The sequence below is a fragment of the Aplysia californica genome, unplaced genomic scaffold, assembly GCF_000002075.1.
Source record: "Aplysia californica isolate F4 #8 unplaced genomic scaffold, AplCal3.0 scaffold00178, whole genome shotgun sequence".
NCBI lineage: Eukaryota > Metazoa > Mollusca > Gastropoda > Aplysiida > Aplysiidae > Aplysia > Aplysia californica.
Window position 1 is genome coordinate 274,664 of NW_004797448.1, and position 13,430 is coordinate 288,093.

A 13,430-nucleotide genomic window follows, 5' to 3' on the forward strand; every position below is an offset into this window, starting at 1 on the left:
ATAACAACATAGAGACATCTGCAATCACTGTTCAGATTCTGATTTAGTCAGTCAGTTTTGAGAAAAACAACAAAGTCAACGTACATTGTTTTGGGTCGTTTGGTCGACTTTAACTGAATGAGTATCTATTAAGATTAACCATTAACCATAAACAATCAATGTAAAGAGGTATTTGAAGTCTGTGTTCAGATGCTGATTTAGCCTGTCTGTTGGGACTTATTCTGACAATGTTAACGAGCATCCTTTTGTGTTGTTTGGTCTTTGCTATTTCATCTTAGATTCGACTTTATCCAAATGAAGTCTATAAAGTATGCCACATGTTTTCTGTCAACTGTACCTATAATGTACCAGAAAATACACCCACCTCTGAGCATTCACCACAATTTGAACGAGTTTTTGTTTTTTGGTGTTTTACTGCATAATGCCACATTAGCGCGAGGGACACATTAAACATTTTCAGCTTTCAGGACATTTTGAATTTTGCCTGGGTGGCGGCCAAAGCCTACTCTTATCGATTTTAGACCGCCAAGGGATCTTTAACGTGCGCAACTTGCACACGGGATCTACGAGATGTTTGGCCCATATCGGACAAGGCTAGGTGTAGATCTTACCTACCATAAGATCAAGGGTGTGGCTGAAAGACAACAGTAAGAAAGAGCTCAGGAGCAGCAGTAGAAATCCAGCAGAAAGAGTGCAGAGCCCAAAGGAGGGGGCAAAGGAGGTGAGGGGGGTAGGGGCAGAAAATGGAGACGAAAGTGGACAACAGAACATTGCTAGAGAGCAGGAAATTAAGTGAAAGGAGACAATTTTAGAGAAGAACATTTTTCCGTCGCTATACGGATTCGAAAGCGGGACCTAGTGAATAGGAGGCGAACACCTTAACCTCTAGGCCACGAGAGCCCCCCAATAACCTCTCCTTTCTACAAGTTTTCCCTAATATATATATACATCCCCAAAGAAAACAGTTATCGTCTGTTACCTGAAATGCTAAACAGTTTCTATTACTAAACGCGTTTTATTACTCCAATCCTCCGAAACAGTTACCTTTTATTCCCCTCTTCCTAATCTCCCCAGGTCAAAGAACAGGTCAACCAATTAAAAAAACAAAACAAAGCAAAATAAAAGATGCAGACCGCCAGCTCCATTTTCTTGGGCCTCGCGGTCCTCACCTGCATGGCAGGAGCCCAGTACTTGTACAAAGGTCCCCTGGATCCCAGTGTGTGCTCACCGGCCATCACGTGGCTTGCCCACTCCAGCTACCCAGGAGACTGCCACAAGTTTATCGTCTGCACCGACGGTCAGCCTCTGGAGTTCTCGTGTCCTGATGGCACTGTGTACAGTGAGGGCACCAATCGGTGTGTGGAGAAATACAGTCGCTACGATAAGTGCACAGGTCAGAAGTTTGGGGTTTTTAAAGTGGGAGATGTGTTTGTAGATTGTTGCATCATCATCATCATCATCATCATCATCATCATCATCATCATCATCATCATCATCATCATCATCATCATCATCATCATCATCATACATACATACTACTACTACTACTACTACTACTACTACTACTACTACTACTACTACTACTACTACTACTACTACTACTACTATTACAACTACTACTACTACTACTACTACTACTACTACTACTACTACTACTACTACTACTACTACTACTACTACTACTACTACTACTAGTACTACTACTAGCTGCTGCTGTTACTGCTAATAAAAATAACATTTCGTTCGCCATTGGCGGATGATGACCAATACACCCACAGAGGAGAATATTTCTCCCCTGAAATAGAAGAATTAGAAGAAGTAAAGGTTACAATGACTTGTGGCTTCTGCTGTGGTCGATGAGACCAATTCTGGCAGGGAAAAGCTTGCCATATTTTGAACATTTAAAGGCTCCACTTCCACTTGTTGATGTGCTCTCCAGCTGGGTCTGTCAGGAGCTAGGCTCTCCCATGTCAAAGGATTTACGTTGATCTTTTGACATGGGAGAGCCTTTAAATGTTCAACAGGATTTACGTTGAAGTCTTTCAGAGACATTTCGGGTGTCTTTGTAGCGCTGTTTGGTGCGCCAACTTTACGCTTCCCCGAGGACAGGTCAGAACACAACACTGCCTTAGGGATTCTGACATCTGGCATTCTTACGACACGGCCAGCCCAGCGAAACTGAGTTCTTTTGAACTTAGAAAAGAGACTCTCGGTACATGTATTTGTTGCCTTTTTGAGAACTTCGGTGTCTGGTATTTTATCCTGCCATTTGGTACCAAGAAATTTGCTGCTGCTACTGCTATGAATACTGACCACAGCTTTATCATTCGTCTCTCCCCAAGGTCGGCCCAAAAGCTCTGACATGTGTCCCCCTGGGTCCACTGGGCTGGTCCCACACCCAGACTTCTGTCAGCGATACTACAACTGCAGCGACACCTCCAGCAGACGATATTCCTTCCTGACAACCTTTGAGGACGAGTGCAAGTACCCCGACCTCTTTGACTACGTCAGCAAGACATGCAAGAATTTCGAGGAAGCGACGTGTTTGCCGGGAACAGAGATCGGCGTCGAACCCTGTAAGTGTTACTGGTTTTTGGGTTTCATTTGTTTGTTTGTTTGTTTGTTTGTCTGTTTGCTTGTTTGTTTGTTTGTTTGCTTGTTTTGCTTTTGCAAAGCGCACAGAACGTGTGCTTTTAATCGGGGTTAAGCGCTTTAAAAACTTCGTATTGTTATTTTTGTTTTTTATTTTTTAATCATAATAATAATGTCAAATGTTGTCATTAGTAGTAGGCCTATTATTATATTTATTATTTAATTTTTTTTTTTAAATAGTAGTAGAAAATATGATGTGCACTATAGGCTAGGTTAAGCTTGTTATAATTCACGGTGTGAGGGAGATTGATGGTCTCTTGATATCGAGTACATAAGGCTCGTAGCGACTTTGTTGAATCCTAATTCGGTAATTTATGTGTTCGTTGTATCCGAGTTCGCTGCATTATATGTTTGTTGAATCAAAGTTGTTTTGTTGTTTTTAAACATCTCAGAGAATCTGTCTCCTTTTCTTGACTCAGACATCGTTGAATCGGAGGTCCACTGTATTATTATCATCAGTAACATCTGAAAATATTCCGATTTTATTACTGATTTTTTTTATCTCCATGCCCCCCCCCCCCCCACTCTCTCTCTCTCTCTCTCTCTCTCTCTCTCTCTCTCTCTCTCTCTCTCTCTCTCTCTCTCTCTCTCTCTCTCTATTTCTCTTTCTCGTCTCAACAGGTGATTACTTGAAGAAAAGATGCTATGTTGCTCACTGCCAGCCGTGCTATTATAGTAGCCCCTCCTGCTTGGGACGCTCGGACGGATATCACGTGAGTCGATCACATCGCAATTTCATGCTATAAAAATGTTATTTTTGAATTTTTGTTAAACATATGGTTGAATGTAACAACACGTGAAGCAGCAGTGGGCCTTAAACATAATTTCTAACGTTGTTAGATCTTAAATCATCGAGGCCACCGCTCCTTGCTGTTTCCTATCGGTAAAGTCACCAGGGTGAGCAGTGTGGTGAGGACGTGAGTGTGTTAATCTCATTCAACTGTAGTTTGTTTTAGTAGAGGTTTTACGGCCCTCGCAACTGCATAAGGTCATATGAGCGTCAAGGGGTGTATGTCAACAGAGAAGTCCTTACAGGGAATCAGGCTTACTCTGCTCACCTCTCTAGCTTCAACAGCACAAAGTCTGCTTCGACCATCAAGGCACAAACATACAAAAGAAGTAGAGATAAATGACGATAGTAAGAGTTAGGAAAGAAAAGACAGCAGTTCCCTCTCACAGTTCAGGCACAGTTATGAGCATGGCATTGTTGAATCAGCCCATTTACATTTCTACTGTGCGTAAGAACATGTTAAGACACTTCAGTTGGGAGAGGGGTAGGGGAGGGGGGTTCTGTAGTTGATCTGGAGATTTTTCCGACTTTGCACCTGTCTTGTACAAAGATCGAATATATTCTAAACTACCCTCCGCGACTTTTATGACGATCTGTGAACAGTAAGTGTATGCTTTAGTCTTCATTTATGGCACTTAAAAATCGGCTTATCCAATAACTGTGAAAAAAACCTCGAAAAATCAGGCTTTCGGGGGTCATTTATCAAAAACGAATGATAAATTAAAAATTCCTGAGATTGATTTTTGGAGCTAGTTGTCGTTGACATTATGGGAAAGTTACATTAAAATTGAATAAGAACAAAGCAGAAAAATGGGATGATGTGCATGAAAATAGCATTTTGAGAAAACGGCCGTTAAAGGTCAGAAAAGGCCAACATAACTCTCTTTCTCTCTTTCCTGTAAAAACCTTCAAAACATATTTCAAACTAAAACATGGCTACTATTTGATAAAATTAACACTCCAGAATTAGAATGGAGCTTTCCTGTTAAAACTGAAGCATACAAGAGGTACAAAACATGCTTTTTGAGACAAAAAGTGGCAATTATTTTATTTTCATTAAGTCCTACCCTCTGCAATAAAATCCCGTCGAACACCACTTTAGGGTACAGAAAGTTTTTCAATCGTTTTTGGGCATTATTCAGGAAATATCCAGGCTATATAATAATCAATGATAATCCCATTTTTCGTAATATCTCCCAAAACCACAATTTTTATGTGCCCCACCAGCCCTGAAAGATGTGAATCAAAATCTACTCCCATGCACGTCTGTCTTCCCCAGGTACACCCCCTGAAAATGTGGAGTCCGTCCTATGTGAAATGCTACAAGAACAGGTCCATCGAATTCAACTTCTGTGATAGCATGCCAGCAAACACCAACCACTTCATGATTTTCTCTCCGCACACCAATACCTGTGTGCCCAAGTGGGACATCCCGAGAAAGTTTGGTGGCTTACAGCCAGACTGCTCGGCCAAACCACAGGGAAGACTGTACGTGACGGAAGAAAGTGACCGTGTCTACTACAGCTGTCCTTTCTCCAAGGTGTCTGTCTGTGACGATGGACAAGTCTTCAGCGGGGAGAGACAGACTTGTGTGGAAGCTTGAGACACGATAGACGGAGAGAGGAGAGAGGAGAGGAGAGAGGAGAGGAGGAGAGTTGTCTGCGCATCTGTCAAAGACAGGGAGTAATCTCCCTATTAAAGAAATGTAATATTTTCCGTTACTTTGCTTCTTTATAATCACCTGCACTTAATCAAAGTAATAAAATTTCTCAATCATTTATATTGTGTTTGCTTGTTAATGTCATCAGGATTGTTTTGTAGGGGCGGGATTTTTATGGTGGGACTGTTTGGGCCACATAATTGTTTTTCTCTTATTGAAAGCCTCCCACCACCCACCCACCCCCATCTCTCTCTCTCTCTCTCTCTCTCTCTCTCTCTCTCTCTCTCTCTCTCTCTCTCTCTCGTGCAGGCGTGATTTCTATCCAAAAAATGGACCCAAAAGCCCTCCACAGGGTAATCAAAGTTTTCAGCGGCCTGCTGGAGTTAGCCTGGAGAGAAAGGGTGAACACCGGCGTCATAATATGGTATGTGAGGAAGGTACAAAACAGCAGCAATGATTGCCTCTTACTGTAAGCTACACGATAACACGTGGTCCAGATTGCGTGTTGTATTTTAGTACAGAGACATAGTTACAAATTGATGAAAGGACGACCAGAAACACAGAGAAATAGAGAAATAATAGTGCAGTCAACAATTCCTAGCGCAACTTATTGTCACACATTTCCAAAACTATCCAACATAAACTCTCTGACTTTGCACAATGGCTTGCATCAATTTATCTTAGAAGATCAGTATTTTTGTAAAGACCTGTTAGCTCTTCTCTAGAACATTCCTGAATAAATCGCTACCTCAGAACTACAAAGTTCTATCTGCACAGCACCCAGCTTGGAGAAAATAGAAGTTGAAAACTTTGATTTTCACAACACTGTCAACATTTTTCGAAGGCACCAATATTCTAAATTATTTATGTAATATGATGCAAACTGAGTTGTAACAGGTGGTTTTTAAGTCATTTTGACTATGACTCTTTCCAGATATAAAGTACTAGCTGGGCCCCCTTTCGATGAAAGGAATGATCGGTGCATTAACATCAATTAAAAGTCATTGGCCTTTTGTATTATTTTACACTCTACTGGAATGGAGCAATAAAAAAGCGATGATGGGCATCAAATGAAAGGATCACAGTCGAATTTAGCAAAAATCAAAAAAAGAAAACTTGAGGCTAGATCTATACGGGTCGTAAACTTAAAATAGTGCTCAGTATTGCGCGACAATGCGCGATAGTATCGAACGGAAGTATGACTTGAAATAAACAAACCTGGCGGATTTTTTAAAATTACAGAGACAGAAGCACCAGCCTACAAAAGCGATAGGCGAAACAAAGAAATTTAGCTTTTGGCAGCAAAACTGTCTCAAAACTGAAAAAACGAAGGTCGTCATGATCTGAAAAATATTTTTAAATAATCTTTTGGCAAAAATCGCACGTCGACCGATGCAGCCACTAAAAAGCCTTTTAAATAGTAAAATTAGGCCAACTCAAATAGATAGATCTAATAGATTCCGTTTGCAGATAGAGCGTTGTAATTTTTAGCAAGACCTGCTTAGCTCAGAATTACAAAGTTCTATCTGCAAAATAGGAAATCTCCGGTTTTGGCCCCAAGAATTATCAAATACCATTAGTAACTTTATAGGGGTTTAGGGTTAGGGTTAGGGGTAGGGGTAGAGGTAGGGGAAGGATTTCAGGATTGTAGGATAGTAGAGTGGTAGAGTAATCGTTGGTGCCAAAACTGGAATATCTCGATAAATCGCTGGTGTATTTAGTTTGTGAGTACTTTGGTATTGTCTTCTCCTGTTATACTATAAACTATAGTTAATATCGATTTTGTCTTTCTTGTCTTTCTATATTGTATTCAACTCACTTTTAAGTTTATTCAGTGGTGAGTTTCTTAAAGCTCTTGACCGGGACATGCATCACCCGGATTCAAAACCCATCCACAGCATTTCATATACCTAAAAAATAGGTTTTCTGCCACAGTTCATCACTTTCTCACACCACCCAAGAAGTACCCAACTAAAGAAAAGGAATGATGTGGGTGGTTGGCGGGAGCTATGCTGTGGTTTGTTGCTTCTTTCCTATCAAACGTCCCATCGTCCTTATCTCCCCTCCTCTATAGTAGTAACATCTGTAATCCTCGGCACTAATACCATCTAAATGTGCTGTAAATGTAGTAAATCTCTTACTAAAACTAAAACAAACGTTTACGATATTGTCAGAGTGCACGTCACTGAGCACCGTCAGCTCGGGGCATGCTGCTTCACACCCTGTAGAAAGTTTTCGAATGATTTCGGGCGAGAGGGTTGGAAAGGGAGATACTAAAGAGATTTGGGCTCGATTATAATGGCTTTTTACAATCTATGTGTTTTTAAAATTTAATGTCTCCTTGTATTGCAAAGGATTGCCGTAAATTAATGGAATCATCAAAAATATAAAATTCAAAGTATACAAAATAATAAACAGCACACACGTATTCTAGACTGGGGTGACAAAACTATACAGCACTCTGAAATTATAAAACTGTATACTGTGATAGGTGAAATTGCAATATGATGCTCGGTTGGAACGTGTTTTTGGGGTGGGATTTTTTAAGAGGGATGGGAGAGGTAGACCCAGCAACATTTATCTCTATTTAAAAACACATTTTTTGGTGAATTTTACAGAAAGATTTTCATCAAAGACACAATATATTGTAAATTTTCTCTTTCCAGGGATTGAAAATCTTTTGGAGCCACTGAATTTCGGATGTCATTATCTCGTTCGCTTTAGTTCTGACAGCAGACAACCCTACCTTGTTCAATCGCAAATATCTCGACTTTTGCTCAAAGTAGATGTGTATTTTTTCACCACAAACGAAATAAATAAACAAACTTTAAAATGATAGCAACAACTTTACACATCCCAACACTGACGAGCGCCTGATTCAAATGTGTTGTGCCACAATTCTTCTCTTGCAGATCAAAGAGGTTATAAATAGAACTAGAGATCTCAGCTGTGACGTTTAGAACTGTGCAGAAAAAAAATGGTGCAAAATTGTGTTGTAATTGGATGTGCAAACAAACGTGAGAAACAGAGTAATTACAACTTTGACAAGTACGTGAATGACGTCACAGCTCAGACCTCTAGTTTTATTTACAACCGCTTTGTTGCAGATAGGTCTTTGTAATTCTGAAAAGAGCAGCTGGTATTGAGATAGAACATTGTAATTCTGTGAATATCTTGATAACGACTCTGAATTATCTTACAATTTTTATAGAACAAACAGAACATTTGCTTCCATGTTCCTTATAACTCAAAACGGCCAAAAATGTCAGATAGAACTTTGTTATTCTGAGGTAGCGAAATGCTAATAAAAAATCCCAGTGGGTGGTTTCTATAGATTTTAAAATGTTTACAGCTGCGACAATATCGCTTTTAAAAACAAGTTCGTCATGTTTTTTCTAATCGAGACACCATGCTTATTGAACGCGTTTCGAGAACGTTTAGTGCAAAAAAAAAGTGTTCACTATGAATTTAATTTCTTGTAACAAGTTTTGCCACTAAAAAGTGTCATTAGTGAGCTGTGACGTAACCCATATGCGTATACAAAATGTGTGTGAGAAGTGGGAAGTGCTTTGAACAATTTAATTTTCCGTGTGATGGAGATTTGTAGTATATTACATAAATTTATACGGAAAAGGTTTTTAATCTAGCCTCAATTGTTGTGGAAAAATATTAGTAAGTTAAGACATTTTTAAACAAACTGCTGTGCAAAATATGGGTGACTTTGATTCGCCCGGTAAAAAGATATTTAAGGATAAGTTGCTCCATTAATTTTTTACCTCACTGTAGGCTAATTCATAAATCTGTTTCAATAAAGGGGAAAGTGTTTGTATGCAGTCTGCAATGTCTTCCAAGCTAATTACATGTTGTCCAGTTCCTGAAACTGGGATTTTGCATGTCTGTCTTATACTGCAAACCAAGCCAACTCAAACATTACAGGAACAAACAGGAAAAGGGGAGCAGCAAAGAGAACCAAGAGTATAAGAACGTGGCTTCCCATTTTGTTCAAGGCCTCCTTTGAAACATGGATACAAAAAGTAGAGCAAACACAGCCCGCAAATCAGAATGAGCCTAGGCCTAATTTTTGCTGAAGGTGCGCTCTATGTATAACTGTCACGTCATGGCATTTTTTTAAATAGTAGGACTTCTAGGCGTTCATTGGTAGTTCCCTTAGAACACGCATCGCCATTTCGCTATAAAGTTCTGACATTTTTTACCGTTTTGAGTTATAAGGACCACGAGCTCAGAAACCAAATTATGTTCTGTCTCTTCTATAAAAGTTGCAAGATAATTCGGAGTCGTTATCAAGATATTCTCAGAATTACAATGTTCTATCTGAATACCAGCTGATCTATTCAGAAATACAAAGATCTATCTGCAACAAAGAGGTTATAAATAAAACTAGAGGTCTGAGCTGTGACGTCATTCACGTACTTGTCAAAGTTGTAATTACTCTCTTTTCTGACGCTCGTTTGCACATTTGTGCCATGATCAATTTATTGGGTTTTTTTTTACCCCGGAGGTAAGTAGCGAGCTCAGTTGTTTGTGAGTGCGGGTTGTTGAAGGCCGTCTCTGGTGGGTCCGGGGCCTACGTCTTTGCTCACCGACTTGTCTGTCTGTTTTTCTATCTGTCTGTCTGTCTTTTTCCCCTTACACCACACGGCGGATGCGACCTCGTCACATTTGTGTCGAGTTAGAGCCTGCTAAAATGACACCACGTGAAGATTGAGAAAGGACCATTTGTTGAAAGTTATGCAGATTAATGTACTGCATAAATTAGGAGGCTTCATCATCAGTTGAGTTGTATACAGGCCTATACGTACTTATACTATCTGACCGTCTAGATACAGGCGTTTGTGACGTAATGTTTGGCATTCTGCTGGAGAACACAAAAGATGTCAGTTCTATTCCAGCATGACGATATCACCTTCTTTCTGAACAGATCTGGCCCCGAAAGGCAGGAGTTGAATTTACGCACTTCGTGTGACGCAGAAAGGAAATTGTGCTTTTCTTTACTTGTTGATTAGTTTAAACCAAAGCCTATTGGCCTGAAATTTACATGTTGATATTTCGATAAAAAATATCATCATCATCATCATCATCATCATCATCATCATCATCATCATCATCATCATCATCATCATCATCATCATCATCACCATCATCATTATCATCATCATCATCATCATCATCATTATCATCATCATCATTATCATCATCATCATCATCATCATCCTACTGCCGGAGTACCGCCCACATCTAGAGCTCTTGGGCTATACTCACAACCAGGTTAATGTTGACCATTCTGACCCAGTTCTGGGATGTTCAGCCCTTTGTTGACGTCACTGATGACAGACACGCTGGGAGACAGGAATCCTCAGGGTAAAACAAAACGTTGTTATATCCTTTATCCACCTTCTGATTTTATGGGAAGTGCTGAAAAGTAAAGCCCGTTTTCGCCAATACGTTTCTTACTTTCAACACCTTTTGATTAAATGGCACATCCAAAAAAAGCATAGAGTGTCAGCAACTCGTTGCGTACACACAGACAGACAGACAAACAGACAAACAGACAGACAGAATCAGATGGAAACGGAGGGAGGGAGAGTGAACAGGGAGAGTGGGAAGGAAGAGTGAGGAGGGATGAATATAATAAATGGGGAGAGAGGAAGAAACAGACTAGAGAAGAACAGGATGAAGACAGTCAGAGAAAACCGTCACGTAGCTAAAACAGTTCTGTCACAAAAACTCTCAACTCTGCAAAACACTCACCATAAAATTAAGCAACAACCACATTTTGCTTGACTAAGGATTTGTATTGCTCGGATTATAAAGTGTGAATGTTCAAAAAGTAGCAAGCAACATGTAAGGTAGTTGTTTTTTGGGGTTTTTTTCAGGGAAATGGGTAGATGAAACAATTCAATAATTGCGGTATGAATGTTCGAAAGCAATTAATACCAAACGATGTTATACACGTTTTGGACATTTCTGTTCATTCTATTCCTCCTGATACATGTCTTTGGCTGCGTCCTAATGATACAGTATCAAATGATGACATCGCTAGGGGAGCAGGGAGGGGTTTGGGAATTTGAAAAAAAAAGGGTAGTGGGTGTGGAGGGGTTTGAGCTATTAGGTATTGGAATGTTGATGAACAAAAAGCATGGAGAGATTTGGGGGCGGGGGGGGGGGGGGGGTTACAGGTGCAGAGGGGTCTGGAGAAAACGTATTGTACATTAACAGATTTTGATGATATAATAATGCATAATACAGACCTATTGTATATACAGGGGCATGTCTGAGAAAAGGGACTACATGCGCTTTTTTTTTTTTTTTTAGTTAGGTGCATTTCTGCACAGAGTTACCTTTCTAATGACGCTGTGTTTTATTTGTGTCAATTCTTCAGGTTTCTCAAACAGTTTTTGAGATATGGTCATTTTTGTGGAAGAGGGATTTACGAATTACGACTGAAAAAAAACAACACTTTAATGTTTCATGTGCATTCAACTTCACAGGAAATACGTGTACCTCTTCAATTTATTGCGCACATAATCTTTGAAAATGTACTACAGCAATACTGGTGTGACAGAGCGAACAAACGATCAAGAAAACGGTAAATCAAAAGAAAAATAGTCACACTGGTCATATATGATGCAGAAATTGTGCGTAGGAAGACATTTCCGAGGTGAAGATTTTGGGTTTTTTCTAAAGAAGCGTAGTGACCTGACAGTTTGGCATGCGCACTTCTTTCATTTCTTCCCAGCTGACTGGAATTCAAGCACTTAAACCTTCCGTAGACAGGGGGGTAATAAGGAAAATAATGATATACATAGTGATATATGTATAGTATGCTGGATTTCGAAGGGAACATAGAGGACAAAAGTGTCCTTTATACGGTGATCATTATGAAAAAAATCAAAGCCGTTCCGACAGGCAACGTAAAAGGCTTGCAAAGAACATAAATAATATTATGTAGAAGAAGGAATGGGTTAAGAAATTTTGTGACGATGAAGTAAAATTATTGGTGAGGTGATATGCTGACGGGTGCCAATTGGTCGCTTTTAAGCACAAGGGGGCTAACCCGAAAAATGCTGTTTTGTGAGAATCGAAGGTAACGTTTTTTCCCCTTGTTCAGTTTCTTTAAAAGACAAGGAGAGTTTTCTATATAACCCCTACACACCATTGAAACTAAACTTCTCCTCTATAGTTAGGGCAATGCCAACTTTTGGTGTAGGTCAAGCTTTCTGGAAACCCCTGAAATCTGGGTCAGCCCGCGTGTCCTTAAAAGCAACTAATTTGCCCCAAACATGCTTTGTCACTAAACTCCACATTTTCTCAAAAAAAGGAGATGGAACCTCAGGACTCCTTTCTCAGTCACACAATATGTAAACAATTCGCTGGCACATACTATGCAGACAATTCTCAGTCACATAATGTGCAGACAATTCTCAGCCACGTAATGTGCAGACAATTCTCGGTCACATAATGTGCAGACAATTCTCAGTCACATAATGTGCAGACAATTCTCAGCCACATAATGTGCAGACAATTCTCAGTCACATAATGTGCAGACAATTCTCGGTCACATAATGTGCAGACAATTCTCGGTCACGTAATGTTCAGACAATTCTCAGTCACATAATGTGTGACAATTCTCGGTCACATAATGTGCAGACAATTCTCGGTCACGTTCTAGACTGTGTACTCTGGCGTATTTCTGGCACACCATTCAGCGCACCGTTTGACCAAATTTGAGCCAAATGGAGGGTAAATGGTGGGGGGGGGGATGGGGGGAAGGGGGGTAACCGAGTGCGCTCGACAACAGCAAGATCAGTGTTTTACCTAACATTTGGACGTAATGGCAGTACCTATGGTGCAGAAGAAGCGCAGTAACCAAGTTTTTAACAACAGAAAGGGAAGAGAAGCGGTCATGGCAGCGCACTGTCTAAGGCGGGCGTAGACAAACTAAGACAGGTGTAGACAGGTGTTGGCAAACTAAAACCTGTGGGCCAGATCCGACCTCTGGGCGGTTTCAATCTGGTCCGCGATTTGACCCAGTCATTGTTGATGAATGATATGGTCCGTGGTGGGCTGACAATAGTCAAATAAAAGTTGACGTCTTGAAAACCAATAGCAATGGTCCCCCGACCCGCTGGAAGTAAACAATCTAATATCATTTCTTTTTATTTCACGATATGCCATTGAATGACATAAAGCTATATTGTAGACTTTAGTCTCACTATTAAAATCTTGGTTATTTCAACCGATTTCACGGAATATTCCCTCATTTTGACCTACGCGATAATTCCGAATCATCTGAGCATGCCTGGTCTA

General features: G+C 40.2%; 1 protein-coding gene across 1 annotated transcript in view; it reads left to right on the forward strand.

The window, feature by feature from the left end:
• Positions 1-5,083, forward strand: part of LOC101862413 — a 5,313-nt gene extending 230 nt beyond the window's left edge. Inside the window, exons 2-5 of the mRNA XM_005098282.2 lie at positions 1,075-1,393; positions 2,343-2,576; positions 3,274-3,365; positions 4,722-5,083. Coding sequence (XP_005098339.1) covers positions 1,126-1,393; positions 2,343-2,576; positions 3,274-3,365; positions 4,722-5,045 — 918 coding nt within the window. The 5' untranslated portion in view covers positions 1,075-1,125 and the 3' untranslated portion in view covers positions 5,046-5,083. The remainder of the gene's footprint in view (positions 1-1,074; positions 1,394-2,342; positions 2,577-3,273; positions 3,366-4,721) is intronic.
• Positions 5,084-13,430: the final 8,347 nt, after the last annotated feature.